The sequence below is a fragment of the Oncorhynchus keta genome, unplaced genomic scaffold, assembly GCF_023373465.1.
Source record: "Oncorhynchus keta strain PuntledgeMale-10-30-2019 unplaced genomic scaffold, Oket_V2 Un_contig_6569_pilon_pilon, whole genome shotgun sequence".
NCBI lineage: Eukaryota > Metazoa > Chordata > Actinopteri > Salmoniformes > Salmonidae > Oncorhynchus > Oncorhynchus keta.
Genome location: NW_026288933.1, coordinates 10913 through 27500, shown reverse-complemented (window position 1 = coordinate 27500; position 16588 = coordinate 10913). Strand labels below are relative to the sequence as shown.

The window sequence follows — 16588 nt, the reverse complement described above, 5'->3', positions numbered from 1 at the left end:
GTTTTACAGCTAGCCTCCACACCAGACTGTCATTAACACCATGTTTTACAGCTAGCCTCCACACCAGACTGTCATTAACACACTCCCATTAACACCATGTATCACCGCTAGCCTCCACACCAGACTGTCATTACCACACTCCCATTAACACCATGTATCACCGCTAGCCTCCACACCAGACTGTCATTACCACCATGTTTTACCGCTAGCCTCCACACCAGACTGTCATTACCACCATGTTTTACAGCTAGTCTCCACACCAGACTGTCATTAACACCATGTATCACCGCTAGCCTCCACACCAGACTGTCATTACCACACTCCCATTACCACCATGTATCACCGCTAGCCTCCACACCAGACTGTCATTACCACACTCCCATTACCACCATGTATCACCACTAGCCTCCACACCAGACTGTCATTACTACACTCCCATTAACACCATGTTTTACCGATAGCTTCCACACCAGACTGTCATTACCACCATGTTTTACAGCTAGCCTCCACACCAGACTGTCATTACCACCATGTTTTACAGCTAGCCTCCACACCAGACTGTCATTACCACCATGTTTTACAGCTAGCCTCCACACCAGACTGTCATTAACACCATGTTTTACAGCTAGCCTCCACACCAGACTGTCATTACCACCATGTTTTACAGCTAGCCTCCACACCAGACTGTCATCACCAGACTGTCATTACCACCATGTTTTACAGCTAGCCTCCACACCAGACTGTCATTACCACCATGTTTTACAGCTAGCCTCCACACCAGACTGTCATTAACACCATGTTTTACAGCTAGCCTCCACACCAGACTGTCATTAACACCATGTTTTACAGCTAGCCTCCACACCAGACTGTCATTAACACCATGTTTTACAGCTAGCCTCCACACCAGACTGTCATTAACACCATGTTTTACAGCTAGCCTCCACACCAGACTGTCATTAACACCATGTTTTACAGCTAGCCTCCACACCAGACTGTCATTAACACCATGTTTTACAGCTAGCCTCCACACCAGACTGTCATTAACACCATGTTTTACAGCTAGCCTCCACACCAGACTGTCATTAACACCATGTTTTACAGCTAGCCTCCACACCAGACTGTCATTAACACCATGTTTTACAGCTAGCCTCCACACCAGACTGTCATTAACACCATGTTTTACAGCTAGCCTCCACACCAGACTGTCATTAACACCATGTTTTACAGCTAGCCTCCACACCAGACTGTCATTAACACCATGTTTTACAGCTAGCCTCCACACCAGACTGTCATTAACACCATGTTTTACAGCTAGCCTCCACACCAGACTGTCATTAACACCATGTTTTACAGCTAGCCTCCACACCAGACTGTCATTAACACCATGTTTTACAGCTAGCCTCCACACCAGACTGTCATCACCACCATGTTTTACAGCTAGTCTCCACACCAGACTGTCATTACCACCATGTTTTACAGCTAGCCTCCACACCAGTCTGTCATTAACACCATGTTTTACAGCTAGCCTCCACACCAGACTGTCATTAACACCATGTTTTACAGCTAGCCTCCACACCAGACTGTCATTACCACCATGTTTTACAGCTAGCCTCCACACCAGACTGTCATTAACATCATGTTTTACAGCTAGCCTCCACACCAGACTGTCATCACCAGACTGTTTTGATCTTCATAGTCTTGGTGATTTTGGAACTTGTTTAGCAAGTGGGGGTCTCACGTATAACAATCTCCTCCAGCCTCTTCCCTCACCCCCTTCTCTCTCTTCCCCTTCCTCTCTCCTCTCTCTACCTCTCTACCCTCTCTCCTTTATATGTGAGGGCATGAAATGTGAAGGATTTGTGTACTGTATGACATTAACCCAAATAAAGAGGATTTTAATATCTAATTTCTCCTCCTCTTTATTCTTCTCTGTCAGTAATCCTGATAAGGGTCTCCAGTTCCTGATCTCACGAGGTTTCATCCCAGACACGCCCATAGGTGTGGCTCACTTCCTGCTTCAGAGGAAGGGCCTGAGCAGGCAGATGATTGGAGAGTTCCTGGGAAACAGCAAGAAGCCCTTCAACAGAGACGTCCTAGAGTGAGTAACTGGTAGTCTACTTCTTAATAATAGTACTGGTCTGAAAAGCATTGTCTAGGTACAGTAGGCTCATTACAACCCAACCCCCCAAGATAAACCCTAATGGAGCAGTGGTTAGTGAGTGGAGACCTCCCCCAAGATGGTTAAAGACCCTAAGATGGAGCAGTGGTTAGTGAGTGGAGACCTCCCCCCCTAAGATAAACCCTATTGGAGCAGTGGTTTAGTGAGTGGAGACCTCCCCCAAGATAAACCCTATTGGAGCAGTGGTTAGTGAGTGGAGACCTCCCCCAAGATAAACCCTATTGGAGCAGTGGTTAGTGAGTGGAGACCTCCCCCAAGATAAACCCTAATGGAGCAGTGGTTAGTGAGTGGAGACCTCCCCCAAGATAAACCCTATTGGAGCAGTGGTTAGTGAGTGGAGACCTCCCCCAAGATAAACCCTATTGGAGCAGTGGTTTAGTGAGTGGAGACCTCCCCCAAGATAAACCCTAATGGAGCAGTGATTAGTGAGTGGAGACCTCCCCCAAGATAAACCCTATTGGAGCAGTGGTTAGTGAGTGGAGACCTCCCCCAAGATAAACCCTATTGGAGCAGTGGTTAGTGAGTGGAGACCTCCCCCCCCCCAAGGTAAACCCTATTGGAGCAGTGATTAGTGAGTGGAGACCTCCCCCCCAAGGTAAACCCTATTGGAGCAGTGGTTAGTGAGTGGAGACCTCCCCCCCAAGATGAACCCTATTGGACCAGTGGTTAGTGAGTGGAGACCTCCCCCCCAAGGTAAACCCTATTGGAGCAGTGGTTAGTGAGTGGAGACCTCCCCCCCAAGATGAACCCTATTGGACCAGTGGTCATCATTCCCATGGTGAATGGCTAGGTTTGCTATGCTATGAAACCACACACTATTACAGAGACTCTGATATTACCGGCCGCAATTTATACGGTGAAACAATGTGTTGGGAGGCAGGGGCCCAAAAACTCACATCAATACCTTTGTCAGATAGCTCTGTCAAACAAATAATTTATGCTATTGCTAGCAATCAAGAGCAAACAGACTGAACCACTCAAAAACTCCCCAGCTTATGCTCTTCAAATGGATTTTAGCTGTGAGGCCCCGACTTTTGTTCGCTATACATGTCGGGGGCACAGGGGATGTTCAGTGTGCTGCGTGGATATTTTGACGAAAAACTGATTCCATGGGATCTACTGGTGGGCTTTTGCACAGATGGGGCTCCATCTATGGTGGGACGGCAGGCAGGCCTCTGCACTCTAGTTGTGTCTCTCTAGTTGTGTCTCCCTCTCTAGGAATGTGTCTCCCTCTCTAGGAATGTGTCTCCCTCTCTAGGAATGTGTCTCCTCTCTAGGAATGTGTCTCCCTCTCTAGGAATGTGTCTCCCTCTCTAGGAATGTGTCTCCCTCTCTAGGAATGTGTCTCCCTCTCTAGGAATGTGTCTCCCTCTCTAGGAATGTGTCTCCCTCTCTAGGAATGTGTCTCCCTCTCTAGGAATGTGTCTCCCTCTCTAGGAATGTGTCTCCCTCTCTAGGAATGTGTCTCCCTCTCTAGGAATGTGTCTCCCTCTGACATATGGACGTATTGTATGATACACCGAGAACAACTGGCAGCAAAAGAGCTGAGCACAGAACTCGGAGATATATTGCAGCAGTTCACTTCAATTGGAAGATATACTGAACCAAAATATAAACGCAACATGCAAGATCACAGATTTGACTGAGTTACAGTTTATATAAGGAAATCAGTCAATTGAAATATATGAATTAGGCCCTAATCTATGGATTTCACATGACCAGGCAGGGGCGCAGGCATGGTGGACCCAATGGGGAGCCAAAGCCCAGCCAATAAGAATTATTTTTCTCCACAAAAGGACTTCATTACAGACAGAAATTACAGGGACGTAAACACATTTATACACAACATTTGAGAGAAATAAGCTTTTTGTGCATATGAAACATGGGACCATCACTTTACATGTTAAGTTTATATTTTTGTTCAGTGTACATCAAACCACATCACTGGGCGCACACTTGTTCGCAAAACTATGTAGAGAAATGGGGATCAGAGAATAGCTATGTTCTATTTCACACAGAGGCTTGATGGTTATTGAGGGGGAGTGTTGGAAATATGTTTTGCATTGAGAGAGGACTTGACTTTCTGTGTAATGAAAATAATAAATGTGTCTCCCTGCCAATGTAACAGACATACAGTATTTGGGAAACTGAACAAATGGAACAGAAGCATATAGAGGAAATACAAAACATTGTACAGATGAGTGACTGAATCAGTGTCACACCCTGACCATAGAGAGCTGTTTACTCTCTATGTTGGTTGGGTCGGGGTGTGATGTAGGGTGGGTTATCTAGGGGAATTGTATATCTATGTTGGCCTGATATGGTTCTCAATCAGAGGCAGCTGTTTATCGTTGTCTCTGATTGGGGATCATATTTAGGTAGCCATTTTCCCGTTGTGCTTTGTGGGATCTTGTCTAGGTATAGTTGCCTGTGAGCACTACTCTGAACGTCACGTTTAGTTTGTTTGCTTTATTGTTTTTGTTATTTGAGTTTTCTCTTCCTAAAAAAGGATTGAAGCATACCACGCTGCATTTTGGTCCACCCCTTATGATGATCGTGACAATCAGTAGATTCAGGGGAAAGAATTCTTATTGGAGATTTTTCTTTCAAAAGCGAACCATTCCCACTTCCCTCGGCTGTGCATGTTTCTAACAGAAAACAGCATCAGTAAGAGTCCCACACCAGTGATGACTGCTCACTAACCAATGCTTGGAAGAGCACTTTGGGACATAGTTCCCAATCCTTTTGACTGTGATCCTGGCTCAGTTGACATGCCAGTAAGTGAAATCGAACAGCTGATCGAGCTGTAATGTGACTGAATGCTACAGACAACGTATTCACAGATCACTACAGAGGAGTTGTGGTTCCTGGCTCAATGGGAACAGCCTGCTGTCTGCCTCAGGGCATTACAACTCAATGTACCCTTCGCCAGCTCATATCTGTGTGAAGCTGGATTCAGTGCTTTTGTCTGCATTCAAACCAAATATCGATCCAGGTTGGATGTGACAGCAGAGATGAGTGCGCTCTGTCGACCACGCCTCCTGACTTTGAGAAGCTCCGATGCAACATACATTAAGCCAGACCCATCTCATTAGTGTTGGTGAGATAAGAGACATTATGTCAGACTAATTTGACTGTCATAGACCCACATTAAATGTAAGTGATGGTGAGTTGAGAAGACAATCAGAAATACTGTTGGCATGTTTTTCAGTTGACTGCCAAAGCCCCAAATAAGAAAGTAAACATTGGCTGCTAATAAAACATTTTGGTCGTGAGAGTTTTGAGATATAAAACATGGGGTGTTACACTGTCCCTGTTTGCAGTTGACTACACAGTGTCGTGTCTTTGGCTATGCTGGATTATGTGATACGACATGCTATTCTATAAAATCATTTCTCTGTAATTAATATCACCTGATTGAGCTAATCATGTAAATGTAATTAACTACAGTCGGGCACCACAAAATAATATTTATAGAGCTGTTATCTTCCGAATAAACTCGTAAAGACCTACTAGTATTTTACATCCATAGCAGTCAACATTAATCTTCATCCTACTCCAGTCTCATCTGAAAGTTGTAAATTCTTGCAAGAACCCTGGCTAACAATTTGAATCAGCAATATAAATTAGGTATTTAGTAAATAAATACTTAAACCCAACTAATCACACAGAATTCACATACACACAATTAATTATAACTTTCATAAAAGACGCCATAAAGGAAAACGTCCCTAGAGGGCGGAACAGATATGACAACTTGTTACACAAAGGAAAAGGGCCTGGGTTGAGTGAAAGAGTGGGAGACTGAGGAACAAAGGGAAAAAGCTGTGCTATTGTAAATACAGTATCTTATGCACTCTAAATTACTGCCCATTTGGAAAAGGAAAATGCAATAAATATTTACTCTGAGCTACGCTTCAGTAGGTTGGTGGTAGATGGAAGGCGGTGTTGCCAAACCGAGTCCTCTGTCGTTTGAAGAATGTCTCTGGTTGTCAATTGGATGCGTTGTAGTAACGCTGATGTGTGATAGATGGGATACTGTCTGTTCCTTCCGAACCTGCGTTTGCAGCTGCGGTCGCTAACTCAACAGCTAGGAGGTATCACTTCTGTAGTGAATAAGAGTTCAAAAGTTCATACCATTCGCAACCAAAGCTCATGCTGATGTTGGCTTCGTTCTGTAGTTATTATCTGAACCATTCTGACATAGGACCGTCGCCCTCATATCCTCGGAACAGGAAGTTATGTTGTCGTCAAGGGCTTATATAGGAAGGGAGAGGAGGGTGTGTTTGAAAAGTTTTATAGCCCTTGTCCCTTCACAGGGGAGGGCCACTGATTGAGCAGCCCTATCTTATGAAAACCCAAATGTCACATTTTAGAAGCTAAAATCACATTTCATCCCATCACAAATCATTTCATATTCAAATATTTAAATTGAACAACAATTTCATGTGAATCCGATAACTCTGATGTGTAGACTTTCCACTGTAGAGTTTATGTCATCGTATCATTGATGAGAAAGTCTCAGATGACAACCGAACTGACATCATATTCATTAAGTACCACCGCAAATGTTAAATTGTTCGGATTACCAGAATATAGTTAATTTCCCCCCACCTACTGATGTTCCCAGAATCTCTATGTTAACCAAGGGTTTTGCAAATGTAACCTTAGTAGGGTAGAGAGAGGAAAAAGGGGGCAATAGGTATTTATGACTGTCATAAACCAACCCCTCAGGCCAACGTCATGACAACAGGTATTGTAACAGTCATAGTGAGAGAGGTTAACATATAGACAGTTGACTACACTGTTATTGTAACAGTCATAGTGAGAGAGGTTAGCATATAGACAGTTGACTACACTGGTATTGTAACAGTCATAGTGAGAGAGATAAGCAACATAGACAGTTGACTACACTGGTATTGTAACAATCATAGTGAGAGGTTAGCACAGACAAAGGGAGTATTAACAATAGGACCATAGCCTCGAGACAATCTGACAATCCTCCTGAGCTGTCATGTGATGTTCTGCTATAATTCTCCTGGATGCCTTTCACTCATATGACTGTGTGGGAGAAAAGAGGATGCTAGCGCCACTCTGTCTGTCTGTCTGTCTGTGTGTGTCTGTCTGTCTGTGTGTGTGTGTCTATGTGTGTGTGTTTCTCAGTGTCTGTGACGCTGCTAGCTCAATCTTTTAATTAAATCTACAGCAACAGCCAAGCTCAAATATACCCAGTCTCAACCCTGAAGTGATGCGTTATAATTTAGGGGTGTGTATATGTGTATATATGTGTGAGTCTGTCTGCCTGCCTGCTTGCCTGCCTGCCTGCTTGTCTGTTGGTTCTGTGTGCATGTCTGTGTGAGTGTGTGTGTGAAGGCTTTCACACGTGTGAGTGTGTTTGTGTGAGTGCGTGCGTGTGTGTGTGTGTGTGTGTGTGTGTGTGTGTGTGTGTGTGTGTGTGTGTGTGTGTGTGTGTGTGTGTGTGTGTGTCTGTGTGTGTGTGTGTGTGTGTGTGTGTGTGTGTGTGTGTGTGTGTGTGTGTGTGTGTGTGTGTGTGTGTGTGTGTGTGTGTGTGTGTGTGTGTGTGTGTGTGTGTGTGTGTGTGTGTGTGTGTGTGTGTGTGTGTGTGTGTGTGTGTGTGTGTGTGTGTGTGTGTGTGTGTGTGTTCCCGCTAAGATATTCAATATTCTGCTACAGACCACTAGACCACACAGGGTTAATCGAGGACAAAATCTACAATATCTTAACTTCAGTTTCCCTGAAGTCTTTGTTAACTGTGTTAACTAACCTCCAGACGAGCTTCAATGCCATACAACTCTCCTTCCGTGGCCTCCAACTGCTCTTAAACGCAGGGGAAACTAAATGCATGCTATTCAACCGATCACTGCCCGCACCTGCCCGCCTGTCCAGCATCACTACTCTGGACGGTTCTGACTTAGTAAACGTGGACAACTACAAATACCTAGGTGTCTGGTTAGACTGTTAACTCTCCTTCCAGACCCACATTAAGCATCTCCAATCCAAAATCAAATCTAGAATTGGCTTCCTATTTCGCAACAAAGCATCCCTCACTCATGCTGCCAAACATACCCTCGTAAAACGGACCATCCTACCGATCTTCGACTTTGGCGATGTCATCTATAAAATAGCCTCCAACACTCTACTCAACAAACTGGATGCAGTCTATCACAGTGCCATCCGTTTTGTCACCAAGGCCCCATATACTACCCACCACTACGACCTGTATGATCTCGTTGGCTGGCCCTCGCTTCATACTCGTCGCCAAACCCACTGGCTCCAGGTCATCTACAAGTTTCTGCTAGGTAAAGCCCCGCCTTATCTCAGCTCACTGGTCTCCATAGCAGCACCCACTCATAGCACACGCTCCAGCAGGTATATCTCACTGGTCACCCCCAAAGCCAATTCCTCCTTTGGTCGTCTTTCCTTCCAGTTCTCTGCTGCCAATGACTGGAACGAACTGCAAACATCACTGAAGCTGGAGACTCTTATCTCCCTCACTAGCTTTACGCACCAGCTGTCAGAGCAGCTCACAGATCACTGCACCTGTACATAGCCCATCTGTAAACAGCCCATCTATCTACCTACATCATCCCCATACAGTATTTATTTATTTATCTTGCTCCTTTGCACCCCAGTATCTCTACCTGCACATGAATCTTCTGCACATCTACCATTCCAGTGTTTAATTGCTGTATTGTAATTACTTCGCCACCATGGCCTATTAATTTCCTTATCTTACCTCATTTGCACTCACTGTATGTAGACTTTTGTTTTCTTTTTTTCTACTATATTATTGACTGTATGTTTGTTTATTCCATGTGTAACTCTGTTTTGTTGTATGTGTCAAAATGCTGTGCTTTATCTTGGCCAGGTCGCAGTTGCAAATGAGAACTTGTTCTCAACTAGCCTAACTGGTTAAATAAAGGTAAAAATTTAACATTTAAAAAATTAAAAGTAATTGTCATTGTCCGAGCCCAATTACACTGTAAATATGATGCAATAGTTTATCAAGATAATGTCACAATGACTTACAATTACATGGTTTTACATTGTCTCTCCCAACTTGATAGAACTCATTCTAATACAATCAAATTAGACTATTATCAGATGAGATTTCAAGATAATCATCCTTCGATTCCATCACTCTAAGAAACATTTTCATCCTACGTGAGAAAGTGTCACCCTCAACACACAGTCATCCAACTTTTCAACAAATCCAGGTCACCTTCTCGCTCACTTTGGCGGCCATTGCTTACACAAATCACTAATTCCCATGCATTTATTCTGACTGGCTTGCAAATCTCTTTTATTTAAGCTGATTTAATTTCCTCTGACTAAGCTAGCCCGTCCATTAATGGCTGGATGTTCTGCTCCGAGGGTTTGTGTCCCTGTGCTGGGGGAGCGGTGATAGCAGTGTAGCCGAGGCTAGATGGGCCCTCTCCCTGCTGTCCTTGCACCCATGCATGGATAATACCTGGGTGAAACTGACCCTGAAGTAGACATAGTGAAAGTTGTGGAAGTTGTTCCCCATAGTTCTGAGTCATTTCTGGGTTCACCTCCCCACGACCGCAGGGGCGGGGCAGGGAAAGTGGAAGTGGCGTCCGATGTGAATTCAAACTGGGGTTACAGAAGTAACATATCTCTCTCTCTCTCTCTCTCTCTCTCTCTCTCTCTCTCTCTCTCTCTCTTTCTCTATATCTCACTCCCTTTCTCTACCCTCCTCCTTCCCTCTCTCTTAATGTCTCTCTCTCTCTCTGTCTCTCTCTCCCTCCCTCCATCCTCCTCTCTCTCTCTCTCTCTCTCTCTCTCTCTCTCTCTCTCTCTCTCTCTCTCTCTCCCTCTCCTCCCTCCATCTCTTTTCCTTCCCCCTCTCTCTCTCTCTCTCTCTCTCTCTCCCTCTCTCCTCTCTCTCTCTCTCTCTCTCTCTCTCTCTCTCTCTCTCTCTCTCTCTCTCTCTCTCTCTCTCTCTCTCCCTCCATCTCTTCCCCCCTCTCTCTCTCTCTCTCTCTCTCTCTCTCTCTCTCTCTCTCTCTCTCTCTCTCTCTCTCTCCCTCTCCCTCCTTCTCCTCCCTCCTTGTCTTTCTTTCCTGCAGTTGTGTGGTGGATGAGATGGATTTCTCAGGGATGGAGCTGGACGAGGCTCTGAGGAAGTTCAGGCTCACATCAGAGTCCAGGGAGAGGCCCAGAAGGTGGAGAGACTGATCGAGGCCTTCAGGTGAGCTCCATTATTCAGTCAGTCTGTCTGTCCATCAGTTAGTCAATCAATCAGTTAGTCAGTCAATCAATCAATCAATCATCTGTTTGTGTGTGTGTGTGTGTGTGTGTGTGTGTGTGTGTGTGTGTGTGTGTGTGTGTGTGTGTGTGTGTGTGTGTGTGTGTGTGTGTGTGTGTGTGTGTGTGTGTGTGTGTGTGTGTGTGTGTGTGTGTGTGTGTGTGTGTGTGTGTGTGATATATTGCTTTGTGAATAATCCCAGGAAGAGTAGCCTTGATGTAGTAATGTGTATGTTAATAGACTCAACTCTAAACTCAACTCATCCTGGACAGGTGTTGGTTTAAGGATGACACTTAAAAACAATTCACATCCAGTAGGATGTCAGGCAGTTGTGATTAGATGAGGTCACTACTGGGACAAACAGAGAGACCTTTGTCTCAGTTATAGAAGGCCTAAAAGGCTGCAACGTTCAAGAGAGTTAAGCTCAACATCAGGCGAGGCACAGCCCTGTACTGTCTTTGCCCTGTTGTTGTCCATGGGTGGGCAGGACATTGCCAATAGCACTAAGGTCCATGTGTGTCTGAGCCTAAAACACAGCGCTAGGAGTTTTTTCACTTCACGTCTCACTTCACCAGTCAACCTAAATCCCATCCAAACTTTCCAGTTTCTACCTAGCCTGGTTATCCAGCCTGAGTGCTGCACACAGCAGTGTTTCACTGCATTCAGACTGGTTAAATCGGGCTAGTTTAAATCCTCTCTCCATTTAGATGGTTGACCCAGCCTTCCGCTTGGCTAGGTGCTCTGAAACAACAGGCAATCTGAACAGACAGGATCAGTACAACTTCCTGGTTTACGAGTCTTAACGGGTATCCCATTTATGCCACAGCTGCGTTGCTCTGCGCTAACCGGTGTCCTTGAATAGCCACTCCATTTACCATATGGCCAGCTGACACAGTTGTCAAGGTGTGTTGCCAACGAGAGTGTTGTTGTCCTTGTGAGCGGGCATGGAGACTGACGGATGGCATTTTGTTTTGGGTACGATTGGCGCAGAGTGCGTGCTGCACAGAGAGGGCGAAATAAAGAGCGAGGGAGGGAAGGAAGGAGGAGAGGTTTATAAATATCCACTGTTGCATAAACACATCTCTCTGGTCTCCGCCTGCCTCCCCTGCTCCTCCAAACAGAGATGGAGAGAGTGAGGAATAGAAAAAGAGAGAGGGGGAGAAAAGGATAGAGAACGAGAGGCAAGAGTCTGAGACAGAGAGAAAGATGACGGGAGGGAGGGAGACAGACTTCAAAGAGAGCGAGGGGATAGCGAGAGGCTTAAAGAATGAACGAGAGAGACGGATAGAGGAAGAGGTAAAGGATGACTGTAAACAGAAGGAAAGGCAGGTGGCAGGGAAATGAGAGCGAGAGGAGGAAAGGGAGGGAGAGAATGTGTGAGGAAACACAAGTCAGGAGAAAATAAACACCTGGCAGCTTCTGTAGCTTGGTGTGTGTCAGCTAATAATGAACCCAACTCTGGCAGTTTCTGAGGCCAGAGAGAGAGAGAGACACACACACACACACATGAGATTCCCTTCACTGAAATAGAGTAAGGGGAGGGAATATAGGGTTTCTCTTTCTAGGGCTATCTGCTATTTCACTCTTTCTGGTAGAATAGTAAAGAGAAATGTATAGAACTGAGACTTTATTATTAAGAAGAAAAAGCTATTGATTGGCTGCAAAACCTTCCTAAAGTCTAAGCCCAGTCTCGATGGTACAACTGCAAACCATAGAGTATGTGGCTTAAGATAAGGTCTTTTTCAGGTAAAAAGTCTAGTCTCTATTAGATGATGCAGAATCAGTGGGGATGAACCCCAAACTGAGGACACGGCTGTGTCCCAAATGGCAACTCTATTCCTTACATAGCTAGTCCACTACCTGTGTGTATTCCTAGCCCACTGAGACGTAGATTCCAATCAGCTCAGTGGTCACCTGACTCCGGAGGAAGGCCGGGCCAGCCTACCTGGAAACCATAACCAGAATTAATATGGAATTACACTTTACGCTCCAGTAGAGGCCCTATGGGGTGTCACACACACACACCCGTTGAAATAATAGATTGATTAATTAACAAAGGAAGCTCCCCTGTGGAATCTCACCCAATACTACAGTAAATAAATGTATTCCATAAAAGATTTGAATTGGTTGCCAATGCAGAGGAGAGCATAGCGTGACAATATGGTAGTGTCCTGAATAGCACCCTGTTCCTATTTAATAGCACCCTGTTCCTATTTAGTGCACACATTTTGACCAGGGCCCTCAAAGTAGGGCCCCTATGTTAGGAAAAGTGTTCCATTTGGTATGCACGGTATGATGAATACAGTACACCATTATCACTGAGAGAGTATGTCTGCATTGTGACACACTGTAGCTTGCAATGCAGTCGCCCCACTGGGCACAGACCTCAGTTCAACTTCTAGTTTTAATTTACATTTGATTGAGTTGTCAACTAAAGTGAATTAAACAGGAAATCAACAAAACATGTCATCCTGTCATTGGATTTAGGTTAAAAGTTTGATGAAAAAAAAGACAAGAACTTTTTGCAAATACAATCAGTTTTGTTGATTCAACGTCATCTCACATCAAATTTTCTTCTGGTTGAAATTATGTGGAAACAACATTGATTCAACCAGTTTTTTCCCCATAATGTCATGTAAATGGTAGTGTCTGGAGAGCTCTGGTTTTCACTGTAGAGGATTCTAAATCAACCTCTTTACTCTATGGACATAGGCTGCTATCTGTTCTAACATGGACAAGCCCATATGTTTCATCCTCTCACAACGCCCCCAAGCAGATAGACTGGCTGCCCTAGCATAGACACACACACACACACACACACACACACACACACACACACACACACACACACACACACACACACACACACACACACACACACACACACACACACACACACACACACACACACACACACACACACACACACACACACACACACACACACACACACACACACACACACACACACACACACACACTCAGGTGTCTCTGCCAGTTAGATTGACGAGGGTTGTTTGGTGCGTGGAGCTGCTAGGCCAGCTGTATTTCGCTCTCCTGCCGTGCCTCCTCTCAGATCTCAGGGTGTTCTCTGGGACCTCCATCAGCCCTGTGTCATCTTTACTGCAGAGGTGCCCAGGCAGGGATATTTACTTATGTAGCACTTTGTGACTGCTGAAAAACAGGCCACGATTTGTGCACAGCTTTGTAAATAGGGACATCTATCTGTATATTCTAGTAGGGACTATGTAGCACTTTGTGACATCTTACTGTATATTCTGGGACAAAACAGGCCTTTTAAAATACATTTTATTAATTGATTTGACTATCTTATCTGTATATTCTAGGGGTAGGGACTTCATGTCTGTCTTTCTGTCTGATGGTTGGCTTCATCTTATCTGTATATTCTAGGGAGTAGGGACTTCATCTTATCTGTATATTCTAGGTAGGGACTAGGTATATTCTAGAGTAGGGACTTCATCTTATCTGTATATTCTAGGAGTAGGGACTTCATCTTATCTGTAGGGAGTAGGACTTCATCTTATCTGTATATTCTAGGGAGTAGGGACTTCATCTTATCTGTATATTCTAGGGAGTAGGGACTTCATCTTATCTGTATATTCTAGGGAGTAGGGACTTCATCTTATCTGTATATTCTAGGGAGTAGGGACTTCATCTTATCTGTATATTCTAGGGAGTAGGGACTTCATCTTATCTGGGAGTAGGGACTATCTCTGTATATTCTAGGGAGTAGGGACGTCATCTTATCTGTATATTCTAGGGAGTAGGGACTTCATCTTATCTGTATATTCTAGGGAGTAGGGACTTCATCTTATCTGTATATTCTAGAGAGTAGGGACTTCATCTTATCTGTATATTCTAGGGACTTCATCTTATCTGTAGGGACTTCATCTTATCTGTATATTCTAGGGTAGTAGGGACTTCATCTTATCTGTATATTCTAGGGAGTAGGGACTTCATCTTATCTGTATATTCTAGAGAGTAGGGACTAGGGACTTCATCTTATCTGTATATTCTAGGGAGTAGGGACTTCATCTTATCTGTATATTCTAGGGAGTAGGGACTTCATCTTATCTGTATATTCTAGGAGTAGGGACTTCATCTTATCTGTATATTCTAGGAGTAGGGACTTCATCTTATCTGTATATTCTAGTAGGGACTTCATCTTATCTGTAGGGAGTAGGGACTTCATCTTATCTGTATATTCTAGGGAGTAGGGACTTCATCTTATCTGTATATTCTAGAGAGTAGGGACTTCATCTTATCTGTATATTCTAGGGAGTAGGGACTTCATCTTATCTGTATATTCTAGGGAGTAGGGACTTCATCTTATCTGTATATTCTAGGAGTAGGGACTTCATCTTATCTGTATATTCTAGGGAGTAGGGACTTCATCTTATCTGTATATTCTTAGAGAGTAGGGACTTCATCTTATCTGTATATTCTAGAGAGTAGGGACTTCATCTTATCTGTATATTCTAGGGAGTAGGGACTTCATCTTATCTGTATATTCTAGGGAGTAGGGACTTCATCTTATCTGTATATTCTAGAGAGTAGGGACTTCATCTTATCTGTATATTCTAGAGAGTAGGGACTTCATCTTATCTGTATATTCTAGGGTAGGGACTTCATCTTATCTGTATATTCTAGAGAGTAGGGACTTCATCTTATCTGTATATTCTAGGGAGTAGGGACTTCATCTTATCTGTATTTTCTTAGAGAGGGACTTCATCTTATCTGTATATTCTAGGGAGTAGGGACTTCATCTTATCTGTATATTCTAGGGAGTAGGGACTTCATCTTATCTGTATATTCTAGGGAGTAGGGACTTCATCTTATCTGTATATTCTAGGGAGTAGGGACTTCATCTTATCTGTATATTCTAGGGAGTAGGGACTTCATCTTATCTGTATATTCTAGGGAGTAGGGACTTCATCTTATCTGTATATTCTAGGGAGTAGGGACTTCATCTTATCTGTATATTCTAGGGAGTAGGGGCTTCATCTTGTCTCATGGGTTTTACAAATACTAACCCCCTCTCTCCCTCCTGTCCCCCTGTCCCGTCTCCTGTCCCCCTGCCCCCCACCCTCTCCAGTCAGCGGTACTGCATGTGTAACCCGGACGTGGTGCAGCAGTTCCACAAGTTACTAGTTAGTTAGTTACTACTAACACCCTATAACACCCTAAGTGCATTTAGCGTCTACATAGTGTAGCCTTTCACAGAGGCCACTAAATCTTGAATCTACAGTGACAGGATATTCAACCTGTATCATGTCGCCGCAATGATCTGTCTGGGTTTCAAATATCCGTGTAACAAGAGAAGACGGCTAAAGTCCCAACCATTTTCCCTAACAGTTAGCTTACTCTAAAGATGATGCTGAAAATCATCTGCGTCCCAATGGCACCTGTTCTCTACATAATGCACTACCTTGACCAGGGCCCAAGGCACTTATTCCCCTAACCAGGGCCATGGCAAATTCCCCTAACTAGGCCCAAGGCACCCTATTCCCTAACCAGGGCCCATGGCACCCTATTCCCAACCAGGCCCATGGCACCCTATTCCCAACCAGGGCCCAAGGCACCCTAACTTCCATAAAATCTAACCAGGCCCATGGCACCCTATTCCCTAACCAGGGCCCAAGGCACCCTATTCCCTAACCAGGGCCCATGGCACCCTATTCCCTAACCAGGGCCATGGCACCCTATTCCTTCCTAACCAGGCCTTATGGCACCCTATTCCTTGTGGGTCCTGGTCAAAAGTAGTGCACTATATAAGGAATAGGTGCCATTTGCGATGCAGGCCTTGTGTCGTTGGTAATATAGAGCTGCATCATAGTTTTCTCTGCCAGGGAAGGATCCATCAGGACTGTGGGATCATATGGTACAACTTAATGGATTCATCTGGACGGCGCCTCACAATTAAATGAAGTTGGAAAATCAATTGCCACGATGCTTGGCTTTCTTCCTCTCTCTCTCTCTCTCTCTCTCTCTCTCTCTCTCTCTCTCTCTCTCTCTCTCTCTCTCTCTCTTCACTCTCTGACTGTCTCTTCTCTGACTGTCTCTTCTCTCTCTTCTATCTTTCAGCCCTCTCTTACTGT

General features: G+C 44.4%; 1 protein-coding gene across 1 annotated transcript in view; it reads left to right on the top strand.

Moving 5' to 3' along the window:
- LOC127925996 (IQ motif and SEC7 domain-containing protein 3-like) overlaps positions 1-15649 on the top strand; it is a 47016-nt gene extending 31367 nt beyond the window's left edge. Inside the window, 4 exon segments of the mRNA XM_052511251.1 lie at positions 1937-2098; positions 10291-10349; positions 10352-10412; positions 15586-15649. Coding sequence (XP_052367211.1) covers positions 1937-2098; positions 10291-10349; positions 10352-10412; positions 15586-15649 — 346 coding nt within the window.
- The last annotated feature ends 939 nt before the right edge of the window (positions 15650-16588 follow it).